This window comes from Apostichopus japonicus, chromosome 9, assembly GCF_037975245.1.
Source record: "Apostichopus japonicus isolate 1M-3 chromosome 9, ASM3797524v1, whole genome shotgun sequence".
Lineage (NCBI taxonomy): Eukaryota > Metazoa > Echinodermata > Holothuroidea > Aspidochirotida > Stichopodidae > Apostichopus > Apostichopus japonicus.
Genome location: NC_092569.1, coordinates 11942459 through 11965956, shown reverse-complemented (window position 1 = coordinate 11965956; position 23498 = coordinate 11942459). Strand labels below are relative to the sequence as shown.

The 23498-nt window shown below is 38.8% G+C and overlaps 2 protein-coding genes across 3 annotated transcripts in view; one reads left to right on the top strand and one right to left on the bottom strand.

Moving 5' to 3' along the window:
• LOC139972901 (uncharacterized) overlaps positions 1–7559 on the bottom strand; it is a 95967-nt gene extending 88408 nt beyond the window's left edge. The window contains exon 1 of one of the 2 annotated variants that reach the window (XM_071979210.1): positions 7315–7559. In XM_071979210.1, coding sequence (XP_071835311.1) covers positions 7315–7443 — 129 coding nt within the window. In that variant the 5' untranslated portion in view covers positions 7444–7559. The remainder of the gene's footprint in view (positions 1–7314) is intronic. The other variant, XM_071979209.1, reaches the window with a different exon arrangement.
• A 5981-nt stretch (positions 7560–13540) lies between these two features.
• On the top strand, positions 13541–23074 carry LOC139973456 (uncharacterized). Its single transcript, XM_071980148.1, has 5 exons — positions 13541–13780; positions 16739–17859; positions 18962–19190; positions 20064–20234; positions 22264–23074. The coding sequence occupies exons 1-5, from the start codon at positions 13738–13740 to the stop codon at positions 22794–22796; spliced, it is 2097 nt and encodes a 698-aa protein (XP_071836249.1). The 5' UTR covers positions 13541–13737; the 3' UTR covers positions 22797–23074.
• The last annotated feature ends 424 nt before the right edge of the window (positions 23075–23498 follow it).

Here is a 23498-nt window from a genome sequence, read left to right as displayed (position 1 = left end):
CAACTAGCAATGATCATCATGAAGTTCAAGGAGACTAGTGACAAAGTGCTGGTAATTAATTAAACTGTACAACCTGTGAGAATTAGCCGGTTGATCTACTGGATAAGTACAGTACAAACCAATTGGCATTGGTTACAAAGTACCGTAATTTAAACAAGCAATGTTACATGCATTATTATACTACTGGGATTTGCAATACTCCTCAAGTACCTAGAAGTTTAAGTGCAGTGTGGGTTCATACATGTATGTACAATGTGTACAGTACACTAGTACTGTACGTGTACGGCATCACGGCCTGGATATTTCTACAGTGCAGTGAACTACGCGCAGACTTTTGTTGAGAAATCTTCCTGTTTGTCCGCCACCTGAAATTTTTTAGTCGGGATGGTAGATGTGATCGTTCGAAAGATGGATGAGAACCCAGATAACATGGTCAGTGTACCATCAGACTGAACAGTAGCACCGCATTGCTGTTGAATTTCACCATAATATCATAATTAACTGGGTAATTCAACAGGTCACTGAACTCACCAAATGCAGGACCCCATATCACATGGTCAGTGCACTGTACCATCAGACTGAACAGTAGCACCGCATTGCTGTTGAATTTCACCATAATAACTGGGTAATTCAACAGGGCACTGAACTCACCAAATGCAGGACCCCAGATCACATGGTCATTGTACCATCAGACTGAACAGTAGCACCGCATTGCTGTTGAATTTCACCATAATATCATAACTGGGTAATTCAACAGGGCACTGAACTCACCAAATGCAGGACCCCATATCACATGGTCAGTGCACTGTACCATCAGACTGAACAGTAGCACCGCATTGCTGTTGAATTTCACCATAATAACTGGGTAATTCAACAGGGCACTGAACTCACCAAATGCAGGACCCCAGATCACATGGTCATTGTACCATCAGACTGAACAGTAGCACCGCATTGCTGTTGAATTTTTTACCATAATATCATAACTAGGTAATTCAACAGGGCACTGAACTTACCAAATGCAGGACTTGATAATTACGGCCTGTCTACAAATTCTGGTGAAAAGTGATATTAACCCTGTTTCCTTCTCTGTTAATCTAGATTTAATGCTACAACCCAAAACCTTTTGTCCCCATCCAAACTTGAAAAGCAAAAAAATGGATATGCCAGTCCGACCTGCTTTAATACCCTTTTTGTTTGCAGGTCAAGAAATCTCCCGCCACTGTGCAAACAACCTCGTGCAGATTCTTAGCTTGTTAATTGTTATATTACTTAATATAAAAGTTCTGACATTATGTTGAGACTAATACCCTACCTGCAGGAAGTAGGTCACTTAAATTGTTAAAACAAATCAATGGTACGTGTTTATTAAAATGGTCGTCCGGCCATCTGACCAGACCCGACTCTCTACAATGTAAACCAGCTTTGGAGGTCATCCAACGGACCGACAAAGTCGCAAAAACAACTGAACAAGTTCGGATGTCGCATTGCAACTGAATACACCCCAAATAGGTCAAGACATTTAAATTTCCATTTTCACCTTTCATTATTTCAGAGATCTACACTGCAGTAAAATAAAATTAGTGATTATAGTGGTAGGCCAATAATCCACCCAAAGGGGAGTTTTGTGAGCCCAAACCTAGTGTTCTACGTATGTACCAAATATCCTGGTTGTCCGAGAGACAACCAGAAGTCACATACATACGTGTGCAAAGGGTTGACATTTTTTTCCCATTTTATTTATTGTTGTTTTTCTTCCATATCGTTGAAAAAGTGTGTTCTAAGTACAGTAGTCAAAAGAACCTGTGCTGCAACTCTGTGCAAATTGGACACGCTGTATCACATCATGTATATGCAATGGCTCACAGACCTGATCTAGGATAGTATATAGGCTACTATAGTGTACATTCAGATATGCTGTACGTACAGTATGCAACCAATGACTACATTCGTTCAGAAGTTACAGTTAGTCAGAACCGGGACACCGGTCAGAGACCCTGACATTGGCCATTTGTGACCCCGAGCTCATCCAGGGACATCGATACAAACCAAGTATTCAAGATACACTAAAAGCTGAACTTATGGTGTAAAGTTACCTAGATACGAGGTTCCCAGGTTTGACCAAACATTGCAGAAAATATACTGTACAGTATACAGTACAGCACTTAATGCTACAGTAAGAAATGCAATTATTTTCCACTTACAGTAGGCTTCAGACAGATTTTAATGTCATCAGCTTGGGAGTGTTTACAATAACCACAAACATTTCAACTGCAGCTAGGAACATTTCTACAGCAAAGAGCAACATGACTGATCTGTAACATTCATAAAAACAAACAAAATTAACAAACTAAATAATAAAATCTTAAAATGGGCAAAAAGGACGGAAAGGAAAGAAAGAAAGTAAGTAATCTAGGAAGCATAATTTGTCTTCCTTCTTTCCTGATTGTATTCCTAATAAATGCAGAATAAATCAAATAAAACTGTTAGCAAACTGCTTATCCACTAGAGAGCCTGTGTAATAGAATACATACAGTGTAAAAGTAAGTTGGCCTGACGTATCAGTCAGGCCAATAATAAATGCAGGAATACATTACCCGTAATTAGTGGAATTTCTTTAACATAAAGTTGGTTCACATGTGTTGGAATATTGTGACAGTTTTAACATTTCGACTGGTACATGTATATAGAGTGACATGATAGATTTATATGAGCTATCACTTTTCAACATGGAGGGAACTGCAAAGGTAAACTTTTCCGGTTCGTTTAAATGGAAAACAGGGTTTTAAGTTCCGTATCTTCACAAGTGGTGAAACACCTTGCCAACAACACCACCACCACCACCACCACCACATAAATAGTACTATAGTGTTCAAACCATTACAGACACAGCTCTACAAAGCATGTCTGTATTTATAAAGTACAAGAGTGCGTATTTCGCAACATATTCGGTTTTACTCCGACGGTTCTATTCTTCTCTCACTAGAAGACGGTGCACAGTGTGTTGTTGATGTGTGTACAGTAGTTATGGTGGGGGAGGTGGGGGGGGCCTCAATTTCGGCTTCTATTTTGTTCTTTCACAGAACATTGCGTTACTTTTATGGTGTTCTTTCCTCTTTTCAATTCCATGAAACCATACCTCAACAAACACACAGGAAGTTTCCTTTCAAGTCACCCACATAATTTCTTGCAAATGTTGCTTCTTCTGTTTCGAGGTTTAGAGAACACATACGCACATGAGTTGTTTTTTTTCCCATAATTTTTGTTTTTTCCATAATTTTTGTTTTTTCCATAATTTTTTTTTTTTTTCATAATTCTTGACGTCATAGCATACTGTACCTATCCGGTTGCAAGCATTCAACCCATTCAAATCAATTATGATGATTTCCTTCCAAACTTCCTCAAACACTGACTGGTACAGATATTTAATGATAGACATCAAGAAACCGTGAAACCTAAATTTATTACTTTTCCTAGAAACTTACTCTCACGAGGAAATCTCATCTGTACAATATCGATAATACTGAGAAATAGGTATATACTGTATTACTCTTATTTTGCAGATTCAAGATGGAAACATACGAGTCGACTTGAAATTTTCTCGGCTAAAACGATTTCCTTGACAAGAAACATGATCGTAAAATGCTCTGCGCATTAATTAACTGAAATAATTAACTCAGGAGGCTGTCTCTTACAAGTGGTTGTTTCTCCTTTGAACCTAATGAAGAAAGTTTTAAAATCTATGGGTTAGAACAAACGATACATCTGTCAAGAAAACTTGGCTGACGTACGCATGAAGCGTGTTGGAGTACTGCTATACAGTACTACAGTGATTTAAAACCTCAGAACTTATCTTGCAAACAATCTGTTCTGAGAGTAGTAAAGGCCTTGGCTGCTCAAGTGCCTTACAATTTCTGGGACTGGTTACATTTTCTGTGCAATAAGGCTTACATATACGTAGATGTACTAGTGCACAACAACACTACACATACATTGTAGTCATTAAAGAGACACGTTTAGTTTAAACCTACAGTATTTTACATACTCTCAGAAAAACTTAAGATGCTGGCAAAGCTCAATTTTCTTTCTTTGTTTCAACCTTACCCCCTCTTCCCTCCCCCATTGTTTTTTTCTTTTATTTTAAGTAAATAGTAGTTTGCTTAATTTCAGACCAAACTATAAATTTTAGCTAATAAAGAAAATCAACCCCCAAAAAATCATGCAAATCACTATATCATAAATTGCTATTAAAGCTGATATTTTCCGTAGAACTGGACTCTGGAAAATTGGCTTCCATATTCGCCATATTAGAGTTGGCATCAGCACCCAACTTGAATACAAATGAATATTCTTTCCAAAGCCAGTATAGATCTACAGTACATAAACAAGCTTTTAAAACATTGCTGTTGACCACTTGAAAGTACATGATACCCCTTGGTGCAACTACCATATATATGTTTAACTGTACTTACTTACCCTAAAAGTTGTAACACAACATGTCACTTTCCATTCAGTCTGTAGATCATAAAGAGAGTACGATTTACTTGTGACAGGCGCTGTGACAGGCTGACATTTGTGTGACAGGCTGGTCTGGACAGCAATTAATTGATTTCAAATTTCAGATCAAATGCAAGCAAAGAGGTCTACTTTAGTTGGACATTAAAACTAGAAAAAACTAGAATAACATTAAAATGCAACTTAAAAACAGCTTTCGGTGTTTGGTTTAAAAAATTTCTGGGTCAACGTTATTCATTACTTTAGTTCAAATTTGGTAAATTTGCACATTTCTCCACAAAGAAACAAGCATTGCAGTGTAAAGTGGAAAGAACACTGACAAACCCCTTAATTGTCATTGTAACCTGCGTCTCGGAATTTAGGTTCTCTTGATCTTGTTGATGGAGCATATTTGTAAATTCTATTATTATTAAGTAAGTGTATTATCATCATTATTATTGTTACAGTAATTTAATAGTGTATCATTTCGTTGCTATGTTATAAGAGTACACATAACAGTGCCAAAGTTACACAATTAGCCATTAAAAACACGCGGAGGGCGCTTAATTCATCTTGCGGGTAGCGATCGACAAAAGCGCCTACCCAATCCTCAGGCTATATCATTTCAGTGTGCACTAATTCCTGTGACACTAAATGAAAAATATAATAGGGTCATTCCCATATCAAATCACCAAATTTTGGAGTATGTTGTAGTTTGAACTCTTTTAAAACTTACCAAATTTATTGGATGCTTGGAACACCCAAGCAGTCATTGAAATCTGCACATTATTGAATTGAATGACCTTGAAGTACAGTACAATACCCAGGCTCAAAAACATGTGGAACACAAACCTGGGGAAAATCCTTTTTTTTTGGGGGGGGGGGCAAAAAATCCCAGACTCTGGGGATTTTTCATTTAAAAATAAGGCAAAAAACCTCCTGAATTTTTTGTACAAACAGGTTGGTACTATATCTCTTCTAGAAAAAATAATCTGAGTTTTTCAGTGTGACGCGTTTTGCCTTATTGGCTGTCAAAGACAACCTCTTTTGCACACCAGAGTAACTTTATAACTTCATATGCAATTTGGTAAGTTGTAAGAATTTTATACTTTTAATTAAAGTAAAAATTCCTCACAGATCTCATATGGTTATGTTGGTAAAAAATTGGCATCAAAACCCTACCTCTTGCTGAACTGCAGTATGAAATGACAATTTGAAAGGAGCTCTGCACAACTTGCAAATTACAAGAGAGCATTGTAATCATTACTTTGTATTGTTTGGACTGGACATAATAACCTCTGAAAGAATCAAGTACCCTGAAGCAAAAGTTTAGGAGCTATGCTTTAGCCTCCTCGCCCACCTTTGTGCCCTTAGGGATGAACAAGACCTCTACAATGTTGCCAACTTAACATCTAATGTTAGTACTTTTTCATTTGTAAAACTGTAGCACTTTGGATAAATCAGCATACATATACAATACTTAGACAACATATAGGTGGTTGTAAAATAAAGGCCAAAGGCCTTCAAAGGGTCCATGTTTAAGCTAACAATATTTTACTGTATCTGAATTATCAAATTCTCATTGCCAAAGACAGTACTTAGCTACTCACACTTGTTATTTTAACTGCATGGACGAAAAATGTTATCTTGCCATTGCAGTAACATGATGACTATTACCACATTTCCCAACTCTTTTGCATTGCTTTCTGTTATGTTCTCAAGTAGTTTTAGTTTTTTTTTTAGTTTTTTTTTTGTGTCCATATGTAGTTTAACTGTGTTATACAGGGATTGACCAACTAGACAAGCCTACAGCTAAGTAACTTAAAAGTCACTTCCTCTTGCAATGTATATACGTCATCATATATATTAATGAATATACTTTGATATATGTATATTGGTGATAAAAACAAATAAAGGGAAATGAAATAAAGTTGTAGAGGAAGAAGAACAGTTCTCTTTGTTAGTGGTAATGATTTGAATATATGAATATTTTGACAGTGATGTATGTATACTTTGCATATAAACTACTGGCCTTTAAAGATCAAACACTGTCAGCTCTTGTGCATTACATTTCCAAACATGAATACAGATGGAAAGCTTACTGTAGGTGTAAGCCATGAACTGCCCAGCTATAAATTATTTAGAACTTCCTGATACTGGCCTCCCATTAAAATCTGAGAACTCTTAACACTCAACGGTAGCTCCTTTGACTTCTCAATGGGAATTAAAAAGGAAATCAAATAACTGTAACCTGTGACAGTGTGAGAGTTAGGGTAAATCCTGACTAGCGACTGAACTACAGACAACATACTGTATAGGAATGAATGTTGTGAATGTACAGTTGCAGATCTACTGCTTGTATTCACCTGGCTGTTCTGGTGGTCAGAAGGCTAGGCCTAACTTAGTTTTTTAATATTGGTAATGGTACGCATATAAGCCCTAGTCTAACGTAGGCCATATCACACTTCACAGTAACATGGTCACTGGGCCGATCAATGGGCAATTTAGCATACAAAGAAACTTATGCAAAGAAGAGTAAGGTTAGGCCTAACGTTAGTATTACAAACATCTTACAGCTGACACAGTGACGTTCAACAGTATTCTAAAATATGAACTGAACACCTTCACGTTAGTTAACACTGCTCATTGACAATGACAGTACGGTAACTTAGTTTGCACGTACAGTACTTGAACACAGTGGCTTAGGCTAGCGAGCCTAAATTATATGGCATTCATTTATACTGTACTATAGCATCTCATGTGAGAGCTTCCTCTACGGTAAAACCTGTATTGTAGTTTAGTAGGTCTAGTTTGTAAACTCACCTCCAATCTTGGTCGACTTGAAAATAGAACACTACTGGAACTAAAACTAATGGCTCCTCTCCGTTTCAAAACACTCAAGGGAATATCTCGGTCTAATGGCAGATGAGGTAGTTCATGCAACATCGCCATTGCCTCCAAAGTGTTTGAGTGAAACGGCGGCAGAGATGGACAGATTGTCGTAATTTTTCGTCCTATTCGCCATTACCAACCTGTCATGAGCGCAGCCAGTGTCTAACAGAGGGCAGCAGATAACTTTAATCAATCCAACAGTTGATTACATATTGCGCCAATTCATATACAACTTTACAAGTGACTTCTCATAGTTTGAGTGGTCTTCGAACTGCGGTTGAGATAACAAATAACCTTATGTTATTAGTATTATTATTATTATTATGTGTATGTACTTTATCCAGGATTACCTTGATCAGAATTGACGATAGATCATGAACGGATTGTTCTTCTAACATGAACGGAAGGTAGACCCTCATGATAAAATCTGCACCACATAAGAGACCTTTCTTATTGTAGCCTCCCCAATATGTTCATCACATGAGACATTCCGCTGTAACCATCTACTTTTTATTGTACCTTAAATTATTCTAAACTTTAATTTCTTATACTTCCGATGTTTTAACGTGGTCTTAAAACACAGGAATATATCTACGTTGAACTGATTGACTCATTACGTACATAAAACCCTCCTGTCCATTTCAACCTTGTAACTCTGACAAAGTATAACTAAAACCGACATGTGTTAATAGTACAAGGAATTTGGTAAACGACATTTTATATATCTGTATATCATTTTTTCCATAGGTTATATTTTTCATGTTCCTAACATCTTCATCAAAGATATAATGTTACATGTGTACAAAATGTTAAATTTTGTTTACTTCAACTTGAAAATAATTGAAGACACCTATACTTTTCATGTACATTGCAATACAGTATTTTGTGCGGTAATGCGTAGAGTATATATGTCGGAATGTTTTCAGTTCAAAACGCTAACTACAGCTCATTCGTGGAGGGAAGGGGAGGAAGGGGGGAACAAATGGATCCTTCTTAAATAACAAAATGACACTCAATTTTAATACAACAGAAAAAAGTACAAGAGATGGGGGGGGGGGGGGGAACGGACGGACAGAGTAAGTTAAGATTATATCACAAACTGCATGTACAAAAATACATAGTTTGTGAGAGGTTACAAAATTGGGATGTCCACCGGCCTCCCTACCTCAGGATCCGCGCCTGATGTTGTCCTTAAGCCCACAGGTGAAGTGTTATATGCTTCCCCAAGATGCATGAAGTTAGAAAACAACCCCCCCCCCTCCACTGAACGTTACCCCCATGTACCCGAACCCAAGCACTCTCCTATACCTCACTTTTGTGCATACCCCTGTTCTTGCATATGCACTCCTCATACACAGAACAGATCTGTGAGGCAGCCATGATAACATCAGATGTGGGACCCGGATCCGTTCAATTAATGGGAGGCGGGTGGGGTGAGGTGGGGGGGTGCACATGTTATCGAATTCTCAGAGGGTTACCATTTAAATTTACTACAAAAGACGATTCGTCTTATGCAATTTAGGTCATTTAAACATATATGCCATGTCATTTAGGCCTATATATGTGAACAATTGGGCCACTGGCCGGTTGATGGAGGCCGGGAGGAGGTTTGGAGGTGATGGTCAATATTTGGTTGACGTGTCGGGGGGGGGGGGGGGGTGGCAGGATCTTTTCTATACCGTTGATGTTGTATATAGGTCTATATTTGAAAAGTACGTGGGTACAGATGAAAATTTGGTGTAGGCGTATGTGTGCGTATCTATATATATAGGATGAATACCTTATTGATTATAATCTTGCCATATAGCCTATATTACAATATAAGGCTATACTACCACACTTTCCCGGCACTGTTTCCAAACTAAGCAATGTATTTATTGGAAAGAACATAAGTAGCAATAAAAAAATCTGTATTATCAGTTTACGAATGTTCAAGTGAGGACTGTAGAGTTACCCAGACAATAACCTCCGGCCGCAGTCATGATTTAGCGTCATAATATATTGTTCAATGTGTCAATCTCATTATAGGGATATATATATATATATATGTTTACATATAGGCTTGGATCCGAATATTGAGAGTACTTTCAATTTACTGGTTGTTAGGACTGACTAATAATACTATAGTGACTGATAGAAAAAGTGTCTGCGTGACAAACTATTCACAGAATTCGATGGAATTACTTCATTAATTGCGTGTGAAGAACTCAATTTTTGACACTGCGTCTGCAGTATCGTCGGGGTATCATTCTCAAAATATGGTTTGGTATAAACTTGCGAACAAATGACAAAGTACCGGACCCTTTTCTTATGATGAAAATGACCCTTCTGTCAGACACAGGGAGCAAGTCCCCATTTACCGTCACAACATTGAGTTTAGAACTGGAAAATAGACGATATTTCATATTTCATAAATACGACTCAGAATCGAACATTTTGACGTCTTGACTTTTTAATGTGTATGTGTGTCTGCATGCATATGGAGTTGAAGATTTGAAAGTATAACTACTGCGAACTGGCGCATGAAAATTGTACAAGATGATCTGAAAACCCCGTAACAGTTCGAAGTTATTAACTCAAACTTTAACAGAGCCCCCCCCCCCCCCCCGACGCGGCAATGTCCCAGGTTTCACGCCCGACCCGACTCCCGGCCCTGCCCCGGCTCCACGCCCGACCCGGCCCTGCCCCGGCTCCACGCCCGACCCGACCCTGCCCCAGGCTCCACGCCCGACCCGGCCCTGCCCCAGCCGGGATCCGCCGCCTCCCGGTGGCTGACCTCCTCTTGACCAGAAGTAACATACATAGGCGTAGGAGGCGAGGCGAATTTTTTGAAAAAATTCGGGCAATATGCTGAGAATTTTTCGGGCACCCATACTGAAAGAAATCTAATTTGCAAAAGAATAATTATAACCAATATGGGAGGGTAATAAAATGGCAAATGATGGTATATGTTATTGGTAGGTGATATATAATAACCGGTGAATGCCTATATGATATGTACATTAACATGTTGAATGCGCGAAAATTTTTGGTTATATTACAGCCCCCCCCCCCCCCCCTCAATCAAATTGGTCTCCTACGCCTATGGTAACATATGGAATAAGTAAGTTTCGTAGTTACCAAGACTGATTGTACTAAAAAAGTAAAAGCATATCATATAGAGATACATAATAGATCTTATGTATTATGATTCGATCATTGGGAATCGTATGTGGGTGGCGGTGTCTTTTAGAGGCCGCACGTTTTGCTGGAATGAGGCCATTGCAATACCACAGGATGGAGGATACAAATCCAAGTGTGGGAAATCTCTCTCTGTCAATGTCAACATATGAAAGTCACTTTAGAAGATTCAGGAATGACACTGTCGTTCCGTAGTTTATGACGTATATTTACAATGTACGCTCATTATTGAAATTCATTGACGCATTATGTTCTATGGCAAAACGTCATGACCAATCCTGACTGAATAGCATGACACAAAGCGCCGACTATTAACACCGCAAATTTGCCAGTATTTATGTTTCTTATGGGCAAATACCACAATAGGATTATCGTACATCCGCCTCAAAGGTTAAACATTATTTTGTCGGGGAAAGTGTCGATAAAACAGACGTACGGAGGTGATTATGTTAGCATGTTTGCAGTTTTGATAATTGTTATTTACGCTTGGGTGTTAAAGTGTAAGACTTAGAATACTGCAGTGGTATGGACATAATTCAGTGGGGGTTTAATAAAGCGCTTATAAATGTAAAATCTCAGATGAGACTATCAAATCTTGACAAGTCCAACATCCCTATTAATACGATGACAACCTTCCCCAAAGGAATAACTTATTTTGACCAGGTCATCTTTCACCTCTAGCCTACATCAAACCCTAAACTGTCGTAATGTGGACACCTGCAATGTCTATGACAACTCAAACCATCAGCAATCACATGACTATAGAAAGGAAACCACAGTTGAACTCATTAGGCTCTGGCGACCTCGGAAAGTGACGAATTTTAGTGAAAAATAAATAAATAAATTGGGGTTCGTCAGAGAGATATGTATAGCGTTGCCATTAGTCAGATCATTACTGGCCAAAACAACATGTGATGGTCACATGCCATCTGGTATTGTGAAGATGGACGAACAGTTTGAATATATCATTTAAATTTGAATAGTGAATAGATCTATGCACATATTTTCATAACTATTTGAGAAAATTAATTGTAATTGGTTTTATGCTTGCGTATATATAAGGCAGTTTCGGCGTTATTTTAATTCCGCCCTTTTACCCAGCAATTGAGGGAGATATTGTGGCGTAGCCGAAACGCCAAAAGGCTCGTTTGTGTGATGTGTATAGTATGTATGGTGTGTATGGTATGTGTGGTGTGTTTGGTGTGTGTGGTGTGTGTGGTGTGTGTGTGGTGTGTTTGGGTTAAAGGGGGGGGGGTGGGCGTTTGTATCGAGCTATTGGCGTACTGAGCATTTTAAATGTACAGCTTTTATATTTAACAAAGAAGATCGGCAGATGTATTTTGTAGTATGGTCTTTAAGCCCAAGCAAAAATTGATATTATATAGGCCTATAGGCATATATATATATGTTCTTGGACTTGTCATATTGGACAAATCACCTTAAAACACGTGTCGTGACCGTTTAACAGGGAATGAAACAAGATGTAAAACATCCCAAACTAAGAAAATATTTTGAAATTAAATTTAAAACAATGTTTAGAGTAAACATCATTCTAAAAGGACCGTCCTGCCAATGCATTACGTGGCTTTCCTCTCAACTGCCTGCCCACACAACCCGTATAGGTGTTCGGCGTCAGTTGGGTGGGGGGGGGGAACTTTCAGTCCGGGACTCTTTATATTCTGCAGAGGAAGAATCAGCCCACTCTTCCGGGCCCATGACTACATCAAACGCGGATTCAGGTTGTGTGCCGGAGGTGGCACCCGGGAGGCCCCCACCCCCTCACACAAAAATTCAAAAGTTTCAGCGCCGTGCACGGGATTCCAAGGTGGAGGGAGGGAGGAGGGGGCTTCTAAAATTTCTTGTTTAGGTTGGGGCAGTCTAATATGTTTATGTTAGGACCAGAGACAAATGTCGGCAATTTCATCATGAAAGTAGGGGTTGGCGCCCGAAGTTTAGTCGTTGAATATTTACATTTCACATGGTGGATTGTGAGGCATATTTAGACAATAAATTAAATCTATAATGGGCTCTTAATGCAAGGTTGCACTAATGAGTAATGAGTACTCTTGATATATCTTTCTCTCGCGACTGAAAAGTGGGCATGCATACACTCTGGTAGGATAGTTGGCAAATTCTTCCGTCACGGTGGTTTAATGTAAAAGTCCCCCGACTGAACCATTTCCCCCGACTGAACCATTTTCCCCGACTGAACCATTTCCCCCGACTGACGAAGAATGTGGGTACCACGGCACGGACCTGCTCGCCACTCCGCCACTCCCCCTAAGCGATCGCCACTGGAAAGAATATTAGAACGACCTAATTAATGACCTAGTTTTACAGAATCATGTATGATCCGTCGTGAATACCTGCGTCACCGAAGATTTTTGTTGTGCCTTATGGCAAATTTGCTATTGAATTGAACCTGTCTGGCTACTTTTATCGCTGGTGTTGATATAATTTTCACGTACTGTATTCACAATCTAAGCTCAATGAGCGATAAATTGCGCTAACATGCGATTTTTTGAGACAGTTTAGGCTAATTTTCATCGAGACCAGTTTGCTGGGGTCAGAACAATTTCTACGTTTGATTCATAGAACAGCCAGGAGACAGTTGCTAACCGTGTGGTTTACCCGTTACTAGGCTTCTAAGAGCCGCCAGAAAAACCACAGACAAAACATGGGACCAGGTCATTTGTCCACTTTTATAGTGTGTTCGCATAAGCGGGCTTTATAACCGAAGAATAGTCTTTGAACGCTGTAAAAGAGAATAAGTTTGATATTGTTTTTGTTATGATATATAATTTGATAACGAGTGGTATAAAATAACTATAAAAAGCAGACCTGGGTTCCTTTTTGATGTCGTACTTTTAATTCTTTGTTGCACAACATTAATATACTTATTTCTGATCTTGCTTTCCAAGCGTACAGTATAGTTGTTGTACACATCCGCAGTGTGCAAAGTGATAGTTGAATGCTCAAGTAGTCTAATTACTTAGTCCATATATGTGTACACACGCAGAAAGTTTACTTAAATTAGCTGATGAATACGATGGCAATCAAGAAAAGATAGGTTGAAACTGCAGTGGGAAAGTATCTAACAACAAACACAACCTTTCTCAGCATGACGACAATAATGTGATCCATCTGCTCTGTTTGCGATGAATAGAAGATACAATGGAACCTGAAGCTAGCAATCAACAGTCTGAAACAAATCAACGTAAAATGCACTAACCTGTCTCGTTACTAATACTACGTCCTGTAGCCATAATATGTTCCCATAGGCCTAACGTAATAATACGTACTAGACTAGCTTACTGTAGGCCTATACTGTTTTTTATTTGCAAGTTGCTTCACATGAGAATGCTTTCATATGATATTGCATTATTACATTGGAAAGTTTGTGGGTTAGTGAGGGTGGTTCTAACAGTTGACATCAGAGAGAAGACATTTCCTTTCTGCATTTATGCATCTTCTAAGTCTAACTTCTCCTTCTAAAAACCAAATAGCCTAGGCCTAGGCCTAGGTCTATGCATAAACAGCCTACAGGTTGGTCTTTGGTTCAATTGTGAAACATTGTGTGATAAACAAATTTGCAGGCTTTCAGCCTTTCAAGTTCATCCAAAATAATGATTTTTTCTTTCTTCGTAGAAGGTGTTTAGGATGAAATGATGATTAGGCCTAGGCCTAGGGCTCCATACTGAGTATTGTATCTCATAGACCATAATTTACAATGACTAGTATCAGGTAGGTATAGTACCAGTACACACCAATGAGAACAAACAAGGAAGATATACTGTAGTATGGCAATGTACAGTAACTTCCTGTGTATCGTATTATACATGCATACGCACAGTAGCTGCATGTATAGACACTGTGTAGCTGCAGTGTTCGTAAGTCACTTAGTAACCACTGTTTGGAATGGAATTAATTTTATGGTTAAAATTGCTACAGTGAAACAAAAAAACATTAATTTAATTTTTTTTTTGAGGCACTTTTATGAATGGTTTCCGGAATTATACAGGAAACTTGAACTCATGTGCAAAGTTCATAGTCAAATAATCAATGAAATCACCTTGGTAAAGGATAGAATGAAACTAGAGAGGTCTTGATTATGACTGCCTTTTATTTTATGCTCTTAGCATCTGGAAGTTACCGTATACCATCATGCTAGCATCTGTAAGGGCTTGAGAGTAGTACAAGCCTGCTAACCAGAGATACACTGTAGATTTAGTATTCCTTGCTATTGCAATATATCATTTAATGCTGTGTGCAGTTCTTAAAATTACTTGGTACTCATTAGTACAGTATAATGCCCAAGATGAACAACTAAAAAGTTGTACCACAGCTGCAGTGACATTTTACTTTGGTGTTAATTATCTGTCAGTCTAAATGTAAACTTCAGGAACTAATAAGGGCAATTAACCTTTAAACAAACAAAGAAGAGAAACTACATATAATTATGTACTAACCTAAAAAGATTTCAGTAATTCTACTGTGTTCATACAACCATAGGCCACCGTTTTTAAGGCCCAAATAAGGCCTATAGATACTGTCAGTGTTGCATGTGATATTGAACTAGATAAATGGTTGGTTATGCTCAGGGTTACAAGATAAGACAGAACAAAAATATGCCATAATGTTGTTGTACTGTACTGAACAGAAACTAAAACACTGTAGGGAAAGTTAAAGGAAAAACAAGCCCTCAACTATGATCATTGGCCTATAACCTGTGATGAATGACTTTGTCATAACATCTTATCCCATTTAGCAGATATCACAGATTTAGTGATGGATCACTTAGCAGATATCACAGATTTAGTGATGGATCACATGCAACATCTGAAGACTTGATCAAGTCTAAATATGACATCCTGGACACACATGTGTGCTTCAATTTGTGAAAATGCTGAATCTAACATATATTGCAGCTTTTAACTTGACCTAATGATGGTCATTGGTTGCAGTTTTAACAGCATTGTTAGATTTTTTTATGCTTCTCAAAAATATGAAGAAAAAAGAAAGAAAGAAGAGAAACGTAAAAGTTTTTCCCAGATCCTAGTGGCATCTGTGACATCGCAGAATTACAAAAATCGAGAGCTTTTACAAAAATCGAGGGCTATTAAAGTAAGGTATCTTCCAATCTGATCAAGATTTTTCTTAGTTTTGCTGTCTGAGGAATTGGGAGTTATTCATCGCAAAGAAGTCTGTCATGTAATCTACAGTTGATTGCTTAATGTGCATGTATCCTCTTTAATATTATGACCAATCAGAAAATATGAAAATAATGTAGATGTAAAGATTACTGACCTAATGTTAAGTTTCTTAGAAGATAACTGTACAGAAGCCAACAAAGGAACTGCTTGAACATTTTGCCACTATCCACTCTCCAAGATTTGATAGTCAATTGCATATTTTGACATACACTGTTCAATGGGCTCTTCTATTGAAGGGAATTTTTACTTCGTACTGTAACTTAGCACAAGACATTTGCACAAGAAGGAAGGATTTGAAGTGGATAATTTTGGTGCTTTGTATCTATAAATTTTTAAAAGGTTAACCGAATTGGCTACCAAATGTGTTAGAAAATACTACAAAATAGACTACTGAATGGTCACTCATTTCCAAAGTTCTAGGCATTATATGCTGTCATTCTGATTTGCATTTGTCCACTGTTGGGTGCTTTAAACCTAAATTTATGAAATACACAAATTTTCAGCCTGCTAAAGTTTGGAGGAGAGAATGATGAGAGAAACTGATTAAATAGTACAAGCAGAATGCAGATGAAAACCAATTTAACACAATGAACTTTACATAATTTTTCATGATCGCAATAATGGAGTTACCCTTGAGTTTCTCTTGATCATGCAACTGTCAGTAATGTAGATTTTTCAGAATTTATTCATGATCACTGTTATTCACACTGTGATGCTTTTTTCAACCCCTTTGTAGAACATGTATGGTATACTCTACATCAAGGAATATGTGCCTAAGTAATGCCGGATGACAAATTTACACATCCATAGTCTCCAAGGAGGGGCAAACCCTACCCATCTACAATATCGTAGCGATGTCTTCTGAAACTTGCTCTCTTGCATTTATTATGTGTACTACAAACACTTTTGTTGGAAATACCATTTCCATGATAACTTTTCATTCTAAATTTTTGTTGTTGTAGAGGACCATAATCAGTCTAATGGTGGGATGCCTGAAGGAGACGGAAGCGAGCAGCCGGCTATAAAGCATGTAGTGTCCGTCGAGATAGAATCGGGGACCGCCAGGGAAAGTCCGAGTAAAAATGGTGCGGACGAAACCATCCAGGATCAACCTCCCGGTTCAAAGGGTGCAGAGAATCCAAAGGAGAGGGAATCGAGTTCCCAATCCAAAGGATCAGATCAGCCTACTTCTTCTAAAGCTACAACGAAGAAATCGAGGAAGCCCATCTTCATCTCGTATTCTCCGGACGGAGGTTTCGTCGAGAGACGGTTCGTTTGCGAGACCGTGAGGCAGTTCAAAGAGAACAATCTAGCGGAGGATGTCTGGTTCGATAAAGACGAGCAGAATCTGAACTCTGCCACGTGGTTCTCTCAGAGGATGGAGACGGCTGAGAAATGCCGGGCAGCGGTCTGCATCTTGACGCAGAGTTACTTCCACTGTCCCGTGTCGGTCTACGAGTTGAGGATATTATCCGAGAGACAGAAGGCAATCAACCCGCCCAAAGTCTTCTTGGTCCTCCTGGAAGAGGTCGATCTACCCAAGCAGTTTCATCCGTTGATAGACGATTGCGTCAATCTTGCCATACCCGCTTTCTACCGACTCAGTCTGCCGGAGAAAGCGTCTATCGTCATTGGCAGCCTCATGACGAAAGTGGAACCCTTCGCCGTGGTCAACGCCCCCTTTGTGCCCCCCGTGAGAGAGGACGACTTCACGGACCGATACAAGAAGAGGCACCTCTGCAGCTGGACTGCTAACGACCTCCAGAGCTGGCTGTTTGATCTGGGCATCAGGGAATTTTACCGGCAGAGTTTTGCCGAGATGTTCATGGACGGATTTCTACTGATGTCCGCGATGGATCAGGACATGTTGGAACACCTCAGCGTGGACAGTAAGGTGGTCCGTAAGAAGCTACTACAGCAGATCGTCTCCATCTTGGAAAAAGAACAGAAACAAGCTGAGAGTTGGCACCTGCGAGCAAGAAGCCAGCGTCCCAAGCCCGACAGCGTCTACGTCATCTATGATCCGGCTGACGTCAGGCTCGCCCAGAATTTGAAACAAGACTTGAAAAGGAAAAACCTAATGGTAAACTTGTACATATTTCATTGCGAAATCATTTGCCTGCCACAAGTCTGTCAATACTGTCAGTACATGGACCCATGAACAGTACATGGACCCATGAACAGTACATGGACCCATGGACGGTACATGGACCCATGGACAGTACATGGACCCATTAACAGTATATGGACCCATGAACAGTACATGGACCCATGAACAGTACATGGACCCAAGGAGAGTACATGGACCCATGTGCAATACATGACCCCATGAACAGTAATGGACCCATGGACAGGAGCAGTAGTCATTAGCCTCCACCCAGCTTTGCTTCCCTGCAATAGTTGAGCGTTATCAAAATTCAAATTTCTTAAAAATATCAGGCTCAGAACCGCCACAAAGGTGGTTTCTCTTTTTCAATTTCCGATTTTAGTTCTATCTTTTGGGGAAAGCAAAGATAGATATTTAATAGTACATTAGAATATTGCAGATCAAGGAGACCGTTTACCCCTTTGTAGCTATTAATATTGCCGTAATATAAACATTGTGGTCTCTCGAGAGAACAGTACAGGTTTTTTTAAGATGTTTAGTTAATTTTAAATGGAATAATAATGCTGAAATTCATGACAATGCAGTTCGTTAACTGATTTGCTTTCTCTAACTTTAAAGTTTTTGTACTCATACCATAACGGTGATGAAATTGTTCAATTTATTTATTGGAGTGGAATTATCCATTACTCTCTTTGTAACATTGTGAGTCAGCATTGGTGACTGTAGTCTTAGCTTGATACTTCAATGTAACCTTGGTTACACAGTACACAGAAAGTTGTTTCTATTTTCAGAAAGTTAGTGATCAAATTATGCAAGTCACTGCTGTAAATTTGTCAAAGTAGAGTACTTCGCCTTGTTTTGATTTTTTCTATGATCACGGAGATCATGCATATATTCATCCACGTTTAAGATTTGTCCCATCTCACACCATCTTCTCCGTTTATTGTTTTGATTTTCTCTAGGATCACCAAGATGCATTTATTCATCTATTTTTAAGAATTGTCCCATTTTACAACATCTTCTCCCTTATATTGATGTCACCTCTCTGACGGCTGTTCACTATATCCTCTCTCGGTAGGTGATGAGTCACGAGAAACTTGGCCAATCACGGGACGAGTTTCTTCAACTGAACGGTCCCCACGTCGCATCTTGTAAGAACATAGTGGTTCTCCTCACAGAAGCGGCGATCTCATCCCCGTTCGTGTTTCACGAAGTGCTCTTCGCCGATTGGTTAGGGAAGTCTGTGGTCTGTCTTATGTTCAAGAACACATGGAGCAGGTTAAGACCTTCTCTGAAAGCTATTTTAGGTAGGATTTGTGATATTTTGTCTTTCAGCAGTTGTTTATATGTTTTGGTAGCTTAACATGCGATATTTGTTTTCCTTCCGTCACCTTTTTACAAAGGAAGGAACAATAGAGGTCATTGTTTTAATTTGCTGAGAGTTTTAGTGGTTTGAATGTTCTTAAGAACTTCTAAATTCTCTCAGAGGGTTATGAATGAATGGAATGATTTGCCTGAGTCAGTTCTCCTTCCAATAAAAGGGTTTTAATAGGGTAAACATTGCTTTAGACAGTTATTTTGAATATTGCAATAAGATTTGAGGGTTTTGTGTTGAGCCTTTGTGTTTTCTTTCAAATAGTCCTTGATGGGGCCTGTCTGTCCTCCCTGATCTTTGTTTTCTTTTCCTTCAACTAAACATGTGTCACGGCTACATCTATCATCTTCAAGTTGTACCATATTTCTAGCCATGGGAATAAGTAATGTTATACTGGAAAATAATCTTCAAATTATTGGAAAGGATGATGATAGGGAGAGCAAGCAATCATCAAAAACTGTAATGTTGATAAGATGATTCAAAACATACTTTAGCTCATCTCAGTAATAGAGATTGCTTTTGGTTGGTCTACATGAATTCTGCTAAAACAGAAATAGTAATAGAAAAAAAAATATCCCAAGTCATATTGTGTCATACTATCCCCTTCTCTTTTATTAATTAATTAATTAATTTATGTGTGTATGTTATGTATGTATATATATATATATAGACATCTATATATATAGACATCTATATATATAGACATTTATATATATATTTTTTGTATCAGCCACTTTTCTGGTAAATTGATACCTTCTAACTATGTTTTCCAATGTTTTCTTGTACAATTTATTTTGTATTGTAGGTGAAAGCATGGCAATTGACTTTGAGAGTAAGATGTACAACGAAAGCATTGACATTTTGGAACATCAAATTAAGCCATTGAAGAAGGTGCCGGGTGTAGTTTTAGAACAGAGCTACCTGAACAGAATGACCGAGGGGTTGCGACCATTACGTGTGCTAAGTTCTATGTCAGGTGAGCGATCACATGTTGATTGAACTTTTTATTTTAAGGTATATGAGAAGTAATATAGGAATTTTTGTTTCATTTTGTTCCTTATATTGAGCAGAGGGGGGGGGGGGGGGGGGGCTGAGTGGGCCTCCATGCCGAAGAAATCCACTATTTTCAAATCTAAAATGGTCTTTCAAATTATAAGAAATCCATAAAGAGCTAAAACTGTAATTTGAATAGCCATCCTATGTGAAGTGTCACTGACACCTTTTGGCTTCTCCTGCATACACATGTGGCTATATATATATTTGAGGGGGGGGGGGGCCTTCATTCACTAGAAATCCACTATTTTTACATCTGAAATGATCTTTCAAATTTTAAAAGATCCATAAAGAGCTAAAACTAAATTGAATAGCCCTCCTAGTTACAAGCCTTTTGGCTTCTCCTGCATACACATGTGGCACCTTAGCCACACTTATATTCGAGGGGGGGGGGTCTTTCATCCACTAGAAATTAACTATTTTTACATCTGAAATGGTCTTTCAAATCTTAAAATACCCATTAGAGCTAAAACTTAATTGAATAGCCATCCTATGTTAAGTGTACAAGTTAGTAGCATCTTAGCCACACTTATATTGGGAAGGGGGCTTTCATCCAGAAGAGTTGCACTATATTTACATCTGTAATGGTCTTTCAAATTGTTAAAGATCTATGGAGAGCTAAAGCTAACTTGAATAGCCATCCTATATTAAGTGTACAAGTTAGTGGCATCTTAGCCACACTTATATTGGGAGGGGGGCTTTCATCCAGTAGAGATGCACTGTATTTACATCTGTTATGGTCTTTCAAATTGTTAAAGATCTATAGAGAGCTAAAACTAACTTGAATAGCCATCCTATATTAAGTGTACAAGTTACAAGCCTTTTGGTTTCTCCAGCATACACATGTGGCTGCTTAGTGGACTCTTAAAGTTGGTACCTTCCAGGGCGATTACCCACCAAAGATATCAGTTTTATCAATTATGTTGTCCTGTCCATTTAAATTAAAATAAAAAGTAGAAAAAATAGATCAAATTGTCAACGTTTGGCCATTTTATCAGAAACTTTTTTGTACCATAGTTGACGAAAATATTGATGAAACTAAGAAAAACCTCTGTTTAAAAATATTTTTTATAATTATTATTATTATTTTTTTTTTATGTCGTTACAATGAGCTTTGACTAGTTTTTAGTTGACAGTTTGTTAGTAACATCTTCCAGTCAGATTATTACATAAAATTTATGGTTATTTGCAGTTTTCCTGCAATTATCTGAAATGAAACTGTAAAGCTTCATATCCTGAAAAAATGTTCAACCAGAGAAGAAATGCTTATGGGGTGAAAAGAAGTGCTTCATACAAGACATTGTAATATTCTGATATAGAGGGTTAGTCTGCTTAAAGTCAGAATCTAATGTATCCCCACAGTTGGTTGACCTATGCTTTATATTATTAAATGCCTTTCATTTACTGGACCATTCTAAGTGTGCCATACACAATTCAGAGTTTGTGGCACAGCATGAAACACAGGGTTTGGTAGGATCGCTGTCAACTCTTGACATAATACATAGTTCATGATAGTCAGATTCAAATGATTTTGCCTTATATATCAAACCTTATTTTATTTAAAAAGTATTCAAATATCTGTAAATCGATCTAGAAATAATTTCACCATTTTCTTACAAATTATACCAAAAATTGTAACATTATGACAGATAGTCACTGTGAAATCTGGTTCCACAATTTTTAAAAGTGTGAAAGGTTACAGCCTTAACATGGCATGTGTTTTTTTTGGACCATTCCATTGAAAATAGTTTGCAAGTATTTTATCTTTGGGTACAAGCTTGGCATGGTTTTTCTATTCAGATTTGATCACCACAAATTGAAATAACAATACTTTGTTTTCATATGATTATATTCATTCATTAGCTGTCTGAATTTGAAGGGGCTGAGTAGCATCTTGAATATATAATCATTGTGAATCTTGAAAACTGGAATGTTTTACGTATATTCTTTAGGTTCGCCTTGGTACGGTGGCAGTGATTTTGTAGAATCCAGGGTCTACATCAGCTACCAGTGGGATGCCCAGAGTAAAGTGGCCGAAATCAGACGTCTGCTGGAGAACCACGCCATCCCGTGCTTCGCTGATTCCAGCTCTACCATATCTCAGACTCAGCGTGGAAGCAGCGGGGGCAGCCTGCGGAACAGCGTCCACAAGCCCGCCGGTCAGACGTCCGTCGCCAGCGAGGGCCTGCAGGTCCACCTGCACCGCAACATGAAGTCGTCGGCGATCGTGGTGTGTTGCATCACTCCCAGGTACCTGCAGTCGGAGAATTGTCTGAAGGACATCGTCCTGGCCGATTCCCTGGGCAAGCTCATCGTCCCGGTTCTGCTAAGGTTCGTCGCCTGGCCCCCCGACGTGGGGCCGTCCACCGTGAAGAGGATCCTGGCCCGCACCTCCACCGTAGATTTCAGTAACGACAAGCTGTACAAACAGAATTTCCATCTTCTTCTGGAAAAGCTCCGGAAATATCTCAGCGGACGGAGGTAAAGTGGGAGGAGATAACACGGCACTCGTCTCTGTATGAGGCAGGAAAATTGGCTGTTGAGGAAAGATGACAGTAAAGGGGGCGTTTAAGCAGGTGTTGGAACACGATACTCGCTTTCAGTGTCGTGACACTGAAGCAAAACGAGGAGTGGGAGGCAAACGTGACCCTGACAAAATCTAACGTGACGGACGCATGCCACATGTAAGCTTTCATTGTCAAAAGGTAAACTTTAGTTTTGCCAGTGAAATGTTTCATTTACTGTATCACATCGGCGGCTGTGATGGTGTGATCATGGGCACGCAGGGACTAGTTTAGGTGTTTACTGTTGTGTAACAATTTAAGTCCCTGAGTTTTGTCGCTTATAAAAGACTGTAGTCCCTGTGTTATAAAAAACAACCCAAAATTGCTATACATCTTTGCACTGGTATATAGCAATATGACCATTCTGCATAGCATTTTGAAATGCGATACCGGGTCACTTATTCCCTGCACTTGGTTTTCCCTTTGTAGTCTCGCTTTATAACAAAGAAATGTGATTCATTTGGAATGCCGGCCTGTTCACCTGGCAGTCTGCCTGCTCTGAGCTGTCACGCTTCATATTGTTTGTTTGTGAGAGAAAATGATTTTCCTTTGTCGACATACATATTTTGGGTTTGTGAGAAAAAATGATTTTCTTTTGTCGACATACATTTTGAATGAAGAGC